Raw genomic sequence first — 12,036 nt, 5'->3', positions numbered from 1 at the left:
CTGGAGGAGGGCATGTCTTCTTTTTAAAAGATACAATATTTCAAAATTAAATTGCTATTATAGTGTAAAGGTCCTGTGGTTCCACCACCCATCCATCAAAAAGTCCTTCAATCAAAACTAGACAACAACGTATTGTTTTTAAAGTTTCACATATTGTTTTCAAAGGGGCTTGACAGACTGCCTGAAAAGGCATCTGTTTTTGCTTCTGAGGGAGGCTGCAGCAGCCAAACCATGCGGCCTCCCTCCGCACCAAAAACAACCCACTAAAAGCAGGTTCTTTTTGGTGTGTGCAGCAGATGCCATGAGTGCACCATGAGTGCGCACTGTCACATGTCGATGCTGCTGTGCTGTGCTTGTGTCATGATGGCAGCCCCTGTGTGGACGGGAGGCTGCCATGATGGTGGTGCCATTACATAAAAGGGTTTGGGAGTGTGCGGTTGCTCTGCTCTCCTGAACCCTAGTTTTGGCCCAGGGCACCACAAAGCGCCTGTCTGTACCAGGCCAATTTTTTTTTTTTTTTTGATTGTGAGCTTTTTGTTGTTGATGTTCATGTTTTGAGGTTTCATTTTGTTTTGTTTTCTGCTGAGCTGTATCCTGGGTTGTTGTTTTTTTTAACCTCTAGAGAAGAATAAAATATTTCTGTTTGCACTGGAAATTGTGTCTATATGTTCCAGGAAAGAAAAATGTAATGTGGATGTATAAAAAAAAACACATAAGAACTTTAGCAACAAAAAGAGCAACCTTCATCCGTTTCCACCCCCATAAGCAATCTGGAGCAATCAGATTAAAATGGACTTTATTGTCAAGATTAACTATAAGATTCCTTTAATACATGTCTGACTTCTAAAAAAGTAAAAAAGAGAAAGCCTGGAATTCCTTCTTTGACCTGAAAGTGACTATCTTAGGCCAGATACTAGATGCTAAGTACCAGGTTTAATTGCCTGGTAGGGCTAAGAAAGAATCTTGCTTGAAACTCTGGAAAGCTGCTGCCAGTCAGTGTCAACAATAATGGTCTCTCTGGTGTGTTTCAGACCGCCCAGAAGGGGCGGTCTGCCGCCGCCTTCATTTGCAGCACGGAGGAGCCCCAGTATCCAAACTGCGAGGCTCCTCCATGCTGCAAATAAGAAGCGCCAAAATGGCGTTTCTCTTTGTGGTGCGGATATGACACCGCGAGGCACCAATGGCACCTCGCAGCGTCATATGTGCTGTGCGATGCTGTGCACGTCCACTACATAAATATGGTAGCCCCCGTGTGGAACGGGCGCCGCCATTTTGTATGGACTAGGTCCGTATTAGGGTTAGGGGCGTCCGGAAGTGACGCCCCTTTCCAATCCTAATACGGACCCCGTCTGTACTTTATGCCCGTTTGTTACGGGCCTCTGATTCAGTACAAAGCACCTGCTTATGACCAGAGCTTGAAGTAATGAGTTACAAGTAACATTATCCATAACTAGTTATTTCTTGGGTAACAAGGGTGGAGCAAAGTTACATTTTAGAAGCAACATAATAAGCAAGAGCAAAAATACTTTTTTGGTGTAATGAGTAACAGTTTCCAGGTATTTTCAAACGTTTCTTTTTACAGCATTTTTTGTGGCATTTCAACAGGAAGTTATTACATTTTTTGACATTCTTTTATCAATCCTAAGATTTTTTCCCTCCTTAAAAACTAAGAAAATAACAGGACAGTAATGAGTGGTTGAACAAGTAAGATAAGTTAATTGTTTCCATCATCATAACAAGTAAAAGGAACAGGTTACTTTTGAAACTCTGTAATGAGTAATGGGAAGGATTTATTTTGAAAAAGTGCTTTCCAAACTCTGCCTATGACCCATTGCAGGAGTCATCGTAAAAATTAAGCTCAAAACTGCATGCAAGCCAGGCCCTAGATCCCAACATCCATCTGCAGCTTTGGCAAGGCATCCTTGGAAGAAGTTATGAGAATCTACACTGGTTTATGGGCACCCCTAAGAAGCCATTGCTCCTGCTTGTCCATTCAGTCTAGCCGTGGCTCATTAGCAGCACACAGCCTAAATCTGAAGAGTGTGAACCCCAATTTCAAGACTTCTTTTGGACCTTAAGAAGCAATCACCAGCTCAATCAGACACTGCATTGTGCTGTGATCAAAGAAGTTGGCACAATCTCTGACTTGACCAGCCATGTTTTGTAATTGGCTGGCAAACTAGATCTGTAAACTATATTTAGTGGATGTTCAAACAACTATATGCAGAAGAGAGTGACTGGAACCCTGTTGGGATCTTATGTTTTCAAAAGTGAATTTAGGTTTGTTGGAATTAGAATTGGGCAGCTTCATAACATCTGTATGCAGTAGAGGACTGCTGTTATAGTTACAGTACCCTACATGGCTTGGGACCAGAATACTTAAAGGAACGCCTTCTTCCATACTGTCTGTCCCACACTCTAAGGTCCTCAGGGAAGAATTTACTTCAGCCAATAAAATCTAGGCTAACTTCAGTCACCCAGAGGGCCTTTTCTATCGCTGCTCTGAAGCTATGGAATGACCTGCTGAAGGAGATCTGCAACCTTTTTACTCTTACAGCCTTTAAGAAGGCTCTTAAGATGGATCTCTTCGGCAGACCTTCCCTATCTAGTTCCTCTCCCCGTTTACTGTGACTTACGTCACTCTGTCCACCAATTCTTCTCTTAAATTTAATGAGAAGAATTAAATTAAAATTAATTAAAATTAAATTCTTGCCTCAAGAAGAAGGGCCCTCCCTCCGTCCCAACTGTCATCATCAGACCTGGGAGGGAGTGAAAAAGACAGGCCCAGTTCCATCAGGTCTAACTGTGAATTCTGTAACTCATGTCTCTCTTTTTTATTTTATTGTATTTTATTTATTTTTTGTATTTTATTTTATTGTAATCTCTGTATTTTTATTGCTGTAACCTGCCCAGATTCCTTGTGATTGGGCAGGCTATAAATAAATTATTATTATTATTATTATTATTATTATTATTATTATTATTACTGTGTAGCAGAGTTGGGAAAAGGACTAATGTGCAATGCAACTAATGCACAACAGGATGCTCATCATAATGGTCTTGATGCACATTGGGCACCAATGCTCACTGGGCACTCTTACCAGTGTTCAGTTATGTATCTCTGAAATTCATTAAAGGCATTTCTTAGTGCCCCTGCTACATAGCTAGATATATATATAAAGTTACTTTGGCCCAGTACAGACCACCACTTTGGGTGGCCTGGGGCCAATTTTAGGGTTCCAGAACTCACAGCATCTGCACTCTCTGGAACTCTAACACATATGGGCGGCACCATCTTTATGTGGCACCGTCCAAACGTGGCATGGGTGCATGATGCAAGCATGACGCCACGGCCGCACCTCCAGGCACCGCGCTTGTGTCTTGGACGTGTCACAGTGCGCCAATGGCACACTGATGATATTGTCCCCACACACCAAAAAGAACTTGGTTTTTCTAGGTTCTTTTTGGTCCAGAGGGATGCCACACCATTTGGCTCCTGCAATGTCCCTTTAGAGGGAAACAGGCCGCCGTCAGGCTGCCCTTTTGGAGTGGTCTATCCCGGGCTTGTGTAACCCTTTTACATACAGTAGTTTTGGTACTTAAGATGGTTTGAGCTGTTTGACAGTGGAAGATGCTGCCTTGGAGAGTGGTGGAATCTCCTTCTATGGAGGCTTTTAAACAGAGCCTGGATGGCCATCTGTCAGGGATGCTTAGATTGTGTACTCCTGCATGGCAGGGGGTTGGACTGGATAGCCTTTAAGGTCTGAACGAGGCTACATCTGACCAATTAAATATTGCAGTCTTGACAGAAAGCTTTCTACTTACTTTGGATAGGGCTTCTGAAATTGTAGGAAGTCCGCTTAAAAAAAAAATGAATGGCAGGCAACTCTAGTTGTTCTCTGCTTGTAATTTAGCTTTAGCACAAAGAGCTAACATTCTGCCTCCTACATCCTCAGACCAAAATAGTGCTGTGTACCAGGAGGTATAGATAGGTTAGCCATTGTCTGGATTTCTTAATGCTTGATTGGCCAGCTACTGCAAAGTCCAAAATTATTTCTGAGTCAGCCTCTGAAGAGTGCCTTCTGAGTCATTTGGTGTCATAGCCAAGAGCAAAACCTCCATCTCCCTTTCAGATGCTGCGGAAATACAAACATCTCAGTTTCATCAAAGCAGTGGCAGGCTTTCGTTCAGAAATGGGCAGATATTGTGATCTAATCTGAATTTTTATTTCAGGGAAGAAAGGCAATATTTGGTTCAAATGCAATCTTTCTCTTCTTCCTGTATCTGTCAGTTCTACCATTGGTGATCTCTTTATATACCAATGTTGGGGAACCATTTGATTTCCAGATGTTTTATAATTCAACTAAATGAGCATCTGGACACAGGCTAGGAAGTGCTGGAACACAACAGGAGTGCCCATGAGCACCAGAAGTAGCTAATGTGCATTGCAGCACCCTCACAATTCACTAACAGAGTTTCATTGCATTTCTCCAACATCAGTATGGATTTTCAAAGTTATGAAATGTAGACAGTGATGTAGAATGTGGGAGGAGGAGGAGGATGATGATGATGATGATGATGATGATGATGATGATGATGATATCGACAATGACAATAAGCTGGAGATGGGTGAAAGGCTTCATTAAAAAGGTGCTATTTTATGTAGCAACTGAGCAATATGTGTATTGACACATTTCTTGCCATCTCCATAAGGATCTTTTAAATCACCGTGTGCAAGTTAGTTTCACACAGTATGCTGCATACCTTCAGTCATCTAATACCCAATGACTGACCAATCTGCTCAATTCAAAGCAAATGGCCATTTCCAGAAAATTTTAGAAACAAAATAGAAGGTAATCCAATTAAAACCATACTTTACTTATTAGATCTACTCAAACAGAATGTGTGAATTAGCACTCACCTTTACTTCCCTTGTTATCAAATTACAGCCTGTTTTAAAAGTGATATGAATATATTCTCTTCCAAATATTCTCACTGCCTGTGATGTTCCAAAAAGGGAACAGAACATTGTCACTGAATGTCTTTGGGCATTTTAAGTCACTAGAATACAAATTAGAGGCTTTAAAGCTTCGTGTTCAAGGAATAAGTTGCATGATGTGTCTTGACAGACCCAATGAAGTTGAACAAAACTGCACCCCACGGGCAGGATGGTGACTTCCATAGTCCAGAGCTATTTCCATTTTTGAATTGACAAGAATAGAAAACACCATTAAATCTTAACACCCAAGAAGCCAAGAGGACCAAACCTGGGAAAGTATAGATTATAGTGGGCCTTTGGTATCCACTGTGGTTAGGTTCAAGGACCCTCTGTGGAGACCAAAATCTGTGGATGCTCAAGAGCCATTAAATACAATGGCATAGCAAAAAGGTGTGTCTTGTATAAAATGACAAAATCAAAAATTGCTTTTGGGAATTTTTTTAAAAAAAATATTTTCAAGCCATGGATAGTTGAATCCATGGATAGAGACTCTGTGGATATGTGGACTGGGCACCTTTTGATTTTGGTGAATAGGTGTGATAAATGAGAATCCCTCCATTTATCCTAGCCTTCTCCCCAGATAACAAGGGCTTAAATGTGGGAGGAGGTACAATTACATTTTAATGAGGTTTTACATTACAGGTTAGAAGCAACTTGAAGGCACACAACATGAGATGGCAACTGTCCAATGTGATGGGCAGTTGGGGAGCAATGCGAACCTTCGAGATTGTTCTGAAGACCTAAAAGAAGCAATGAGGCTTCAGCCTGTCTGTCTGCCTGCCTTTCTATCTGGCTCTGTCCTGGTAGATCATGAGGGGCTTCTAATCAGCAGGGCTACAAATCCCATCTGATGTAAGAGTAAGATTAGGGGAAATGTACCAGTCAAGGGCATCAGGTCTTGAATTTATTTTCCTAGTCTGGCTGAATTAACTTGGTTCTGTAGCTTGCACTTTCTGCCCGTGCCTGGAGAGCAAGTTGGTCCTTCATATAGTTATATCCTATATATCCTATATATATTCCTCTCTTTTGCAATCCTTTTTCATGCCTGAGCTTGGACCAGTTCCCCCCTAAGGTTAGCAAGTGAAATACCAGTAGAATTCCCCAGCAACATCCTGATGCATTGTTAAGGTGTGGTAAACTTAAGGTGTGAAATATTTTTGTTAAAAATTTGGATTACATTTGCCATGTTTTACCAAAGCAGTACCTACAGAGTTAAGAACTCTTTGATAGTGAGATGGACTCATGAGAGTGCTTTAGGTATGCATTTCTGCATGCAAGGATTTAACTAGATGGCCCTTAAGGCTCTTTCTTATGAGCTGGGAGGCCTCATTCTCCATTCTGATCAATGTTTGATGCAAGTTATGGGAATTCTTTGACTATTTTGATTCACTCGCTATCTAGGTTGAATTTATGTAAATCTTCCATTGCTATTATTTGAGGTGGGGTTATGCTTAGCAGTAAGCTGATCACGTGTTATCACACACCTCAGTTCTCAGGCCGGAGGTATCACAGCCCAATCTTAGCCAGATCCATCCCCAATCTGACCTAATCTTGTCCTTTGCAAAGAACGAAGATGGTATTAGGACAGATGTCTCCGGTCTGAAGACAGAGGTGCACGATAACACGTGATCTGCAAAAAAAATTCTCAAATTTTCAGTCTGTTCTGAGACCTAGCGGAAGCCCATGCAATAGTTTCCTTAGACTTAGCATGGTCTGAAGGAGTCAGTCCAGATCAAGTGTGAGCAATTTATGACCTGCCATATGTTGTTCGGCTGCATTGTCTATCATCTTTTATCCATTGGCTATGTCGATTGGCACAGGTGGACATTATAAATTAGAAACATCTGATTGTCCACTAGTATTCTACTGTCTGCATTGATGGAGAGCTTGGAAAGGTTACTTTTTCAGACTACAAGTACCCAATCATCCTGGGTGCCATGGTGACTGTTAGAGAAATTGTTGTCCAACCAAGTAACTTTTCCAAGTGCTGATCATGCCACACAGCCCTGCAAATCTGAGTTATATTTTCAGCTACTATCCTCTTTTTAGCAGGTGTTCTCACATGTTATATACACAAGTGGATTGCAAATTGTGTCAGTGCAAGAGATACCCAATGAACTTTGGACCTTCATCCTGTGTGGGCCATTTATGCATTGCACAGACATCTTCATACACCCAGTCATTCATTGTTAACCTACTTGTAAACTGCTTGGGGCAGTGACCTGACCATTTGTTCTCTGTAAAACACTGAGCACACCAATGGCAGAATATAAATAGTAACAGGCCCTGCAGTATTTCACAGATGAAAACTGGAACACATGTGACCAAGAAACGTCAGTGTGAAGTTGTGATAATAAATGATATTAAAGAGGAAGAACACATAAGCTAGGATTCAGCAGTTTGCTTTTGCCTGAGCCTACTGGGTAGGACAAGTTTTTGTCCTCTCCTCCCAGTTAACTGAGTGCAAACTATTTTTGTACTTTGAACTGTTTGCAGCAATTGAAGTAAGCTGTTGGCAAAAAGGGAACGTGGCAGTTAGAGAGTGAAATTGGGACATTTTAAAGACAGCTGAAAAACTGGGATGACAGAGGATTAAGCAGGACTGTTGCTGCACATCAGGACAGTTGGAGGGTAACAACAAGGGCTGCACATGTCCCTACCTACCCCATATTTATTCTCTTTCCTCCCAGTTATTTCAGCAGACCATTGCTCTTTCAACTGTACCACCCCTAGTTATCTCTTAAATTTTAGACACTGGTTTTAAGACTTAAAAGAACTCTAGTAGCTATTCTAGAACAGAACTCTATTACAAAGTTCCACCATGCTCCCATCTTGCTCCCTATCAAAGCTCATTTCAAAAGTAAAGAACACACACACATACACACGATATACAATTCTCCTAATCCCTTAGGCAACATGGCTGATGGCCAAGAGATTTAAAAGATATAGACCAAATAAATGCCTTTTCCAAGATCTATGAAGCTGTACTTCAATTTTACTCTCATAGTCCTCAGCTGTTGTTATTATTTTTCTTCCGCTTTTGCCAAGCAGCTTACAGTTTTAAAGAACAGTACAATTAAAAATATACAAAAGTGATGCATCAAAATAGAATTCAGTTATTACAATATTAAAATGGATTACTCATTAAAAGAAGAAAATACAGTTAAAAAGATAAAAATGTTTAAAACAGTGCACTTTAAAACAATACAACAGCCTTCTCTTAAAAAACATAAGTTTTTATCCCATCTTTTTTGCAGCTATTATTTTAATAGTTAGATTCTTAAAAGAATTAAAAGAACATCTTCTCTGTCCTTCTCTCTCTCTCTCTCTCTCTCTCTCTCACACACACACACACACACTCCAGTCTGTCCTCACAACAATCCTCTGAGATCAAGCAACCCAGTGAATTCCATGGCTGAGTCATGATGTGAAGAGTGGTCTCCATCTCACATTCAGTCCAGTTACCACACCACTTCTAACTGTTGCTTTCGAAATAAGACATTATTAGAACTGTTTTGAACAGTAGTTCAGAAAGATAACTTACTCAGCCCTCCACACTCACCTTTTTTCTTGTTGTACTCGTCTTCAGTTTCAGGGGAAGATTCTGACTGGTAAGCCCGAAGTTCCTGTTCATACATCTCTGCGAAATTCTCGTCATCCTTTCTCTTTTTCTTCTTGTCTTTGCTCTTGGACTTCTTACCTTTTTTCTTTTTCTTCTTTTTCTTCTTCTTCTTCTTCTTTCGCTCATAGTCATCATCTTCTTCATCACTCTCACTCCACTCTTTCTTCTTTTTCTTCTTCTTCTTATTTCTCTCTTCACTGCTCCCACCTTCTTCATCTGATGAAGCCCTCTTCTTCAATTTCTTCTTTTCATACACTTCTTCTTCCTCCTCTTCCTCTTCCTCTTCCTCCTCCTCCTCTTCCTCTATTTCCTCATCATCTTCTTCCTCTGATGATGATCTACTCATCCTCTTCCTCCACTTCTCATCTACTCTTCCTCCTCTCTTTCATGCTATTATTCAGTTCTTCTCAGCAATTTTTTCTTCTGAGTTCTTTTGACTGCAGCAGATCCTCTATCTGATGCTTCTTAGTTTCCTTCCTTCCCTTCTGCTTTCTGAATATTCTTGCTTACTTCTAATTTCTCCACATCTGTGTCTGTCTCTTCTTTGATGGCTATGTTGTAGCTTGTCTTTCCTCCTTTGATAAAAAATCCCATTAATCAAAAGTATCCTTGTCTGCCTTCTTCCTTTAATACGATTCCTCCTGCCTCCCCTTGATTTGGTGAAAACCTCTTTTCCTTTCACATCTTCCGTTTTCCCTTTCCATAGAGCTGTCTTCTTTTTCGGGCCCATTACTTATTCATTGACTTGAGCAGAGCCCTTCCTTCTTCTTCTACACATTTTTTATTCCAAAGAGCTTTGCTCTGCCTAGATTAAATCATGCAAAGAGGCTACTGTGTCACACCTGGCCAATGGAAGCAAGGATCCTTTCAGAATGTAGGTCAGGTGGGAGAACTTCATGAAATGCTATCTTGGCCTTTGCACAGAGGTAGACTTCAGCAGTGGGCAAACCTTATGCTGCTTTTTTCTCAGAGTACAATCTATGGCTTCCGAAAGCTCAGATAGGGGAAAACCTACCTGCTGTTCCTTCGATCAGGTGACCACAAGACAGACAGTGAGATGAAAAGAGAGAGACCTGTCCAGCTACCTTATCTGGCTGGTCTGCAGTTGCCTCTCCATTATTCATGGCCTTCAGGATTGCTTTACAGCAAAGAACCTCAAACTTTGTCACAGAGAGACTCCCGAAGTCAGAAGAAGAAGAAAGTTTTGAGTTCCCTCTTGCAATCCCATCAGCAGCCTGTGGTCCAAGTACCAGCGGATCCCATTTCCTATCATGGTATATGAGGCACCTCTCTGATTCAGACTATGGGCCACTGGGGACTCCTCCCATACTAAGTGCCCCTATATAGTTTTTTAAGAGGCCTTAGAGCCCTTTCGCACAACAAATGTATAGCAATATGATTCCACTTTAACTGCCATGGCTGCACTCTATGGAATTCTGGGATTTGTAGTCTGGAGAAGCACTTCTCTCTTCCCTAGAAATCTAAATATCTGTCCCTAAACTGCAACTCCCAGGGTTCCACCACATGGAACCATGGTAGTTAAAGCGGACTCATAGCACTATAATTGTCTAGTGTGAGTCGGGAAATATTTTCCTCCCTGAAGGTTCATGTGTCCCAGTTAGAGTTGCCAGGGGTTCTTCCTATAAGCAATGTCTCTTATTCTTGTCCCTTTCAGGCCTGGCAGATGTCCCTTATTATGAGGGATGTCTCCTCTTTGAGAGCTGAAAAGTTTTTCCTTTTATATAGACTAAAAAAAGATCTTCCAAATCCCATATTTTTTGGTGCAGACCATTTATAAAGATAAAAATGTGTACATTGTATAAATTATGAATGTGGACAACACTTTAACCTGTTATTTAGGTTGTTTATAGCTACTTCCTGTCTATCAACCCTGCAGGTCAAAAATTTCAACTTAATTTTATTGCTGTTTTGAAAACCTGACAACACTAGTCCTGATGTTTTATCTTGCTTGTCCTTTCCCAAAGGCTCAAAGAATAACTTTAAAACACCTCCCTTATACACAAGCAGGAGTTACATCAGTCTGAGGAATCTGCAGCTTTCCAGATGTGGAGACTACAATTCCCATCATCCCTGATGCTGATGAGGACTGAAGTCCATCAACATTCTGTGATCCTCATGTTCCCAATCCTGCTATGACATAAAAAAAAAAAGCATTCCTGGATTGTATCATCTCAGATGGGAAAGAAGGATAGAGTAACTTTTGTCATTGTGGTGTGCCTTCAAGTTGTTACTGATTTACAGGAGCCATTCAGACTACGAAAATAAACTGGTTTGGAACCAGTTTATTTCCATTATGTTCACACTCTCCCCAACCACAATCAATACAGTTTACAGGGGGCTGGCTGAAAAGCCAACGTAAACTAGTACATTTGGCTCCGGACCCCTTAGCGGTTCTTTTTAAAAGAGGGGCAGTGATCCACATCTTCGGTAGTGTGACCACGCTACCGAGTGAATTTGGATTGAGCTGCATCGTTCCCAGAAATGGAGGCACCTCTATTTTAAAACGATACAGTAGCAAAGGTGAAGAACAAAAGGGTTAAAATGGCATGGAGATATTTGATTGTGGTAAACGTAATGAGAACACCAAATTGTTTCTGAATTGGTTCTTGATCAGCACAGAGATACAAATCTCTTCGTTCAAAAAAAAAGTGTGAATGACCCATTGGTGACTCTAAGGTGACCTTATCATGGGGTTTTCGTGGCATGAATTGTTCAGAGGAGGTTTGCCATTGCCTTCCCCTGGGGCTGAGAGTATATGACTTGCCCAAGGTCATCCTATGGGTTTAATGGCCGAGCAGGAAATTGAACCCTCGTCTCCAGAGTAGCAGTCCAACACTCAAACCACTATGCCATGCTAGCTCAACTGAATAGCATACAAGATTATTGTAAATGTTCACTAAAAAAAGAATCCTTCCACCAAGTGGCTGCCAGAGAAGAGGATGTTCACTAAGCTTTCCTTAAGACATGCTAGTATTTATATATAGTAATTGTGTGGTATTTTTCCTGGAGATGAGCAACATTTAAAAACATTCAAAGACTTAACTGTGACCGGGGGGGGGGGGGGGGGGGGACACTAGCCACTCAGGATCTTAACCTCACATTCAGCCTTGTGTTCACTGCATGACCTTGGATAAAGTTGCTACCAATTAGTCATAGCACTCTATCTGCAAAAGGTAATTAATAATTGAAATAAATATCTGCTGCTGCCTTGTTGTTATTGTGTGCCTTCAAGTCATTACCAACTTATGGCAACCCTAAAGCAAACCTATCATGGAGCTTTCTGAATAAGATTTATTCAGGATTTATATTTAGCAAGATTTGTGTTCTTCTGAGGTTGAGAGAGTGTGATTTGTCCAATTCACCCAAAAGGCCCTCTCTTTAAAGATTCAATAAT

At 41.0% G+C, this 12,036-nt stretch overlaps 1 protein-coding gene across 1 annotated transcript in view; it reads right to left on the bottom strand.

Moving 5' to 3' along the window:
• Positions 1 to 8,637, bottom strand: part of LOC149324215 (lipoxygenase homology domain-containing protein 1-like) — a 237,886-nt gene extending 229,249 nt beyond the window's left edge. The window contains exon 1 of the mRNA XM_089487726.1: positions 8,562 to 8,637. Coding sequence (XP_089343852.1) covers positions 8,562 to 8,637 — 76 coding nt within the window. The remainder of the gene's footprint in view (positions 1 to 8,561) is intronic.
• Between the last annotated feature and the right edge of the window lie 3,399 nt (positions 8,638 to 12,036).

This window comes from Sceloporus occidentalis, unplaced genomic scaffold, assembly GCF_023333645.1.
Source record: "Sceloporus occidentalis isolate IW3139 unplaced genomic scaffold, rSceOcc1.0.p SCAF_1, whole genome shotgun sequence".
Classification (NCBI taxonomy): domain Eukaryota; kingdom Metazoa; phylum Chordata; class Lepidosauria; order Squamata; family Phrynosomatidae; genus Sceloporus; species Sceloporus occidentalis.
This window is presented reverse-complemented; position numbering and strand designations above follow the sequence as displayed.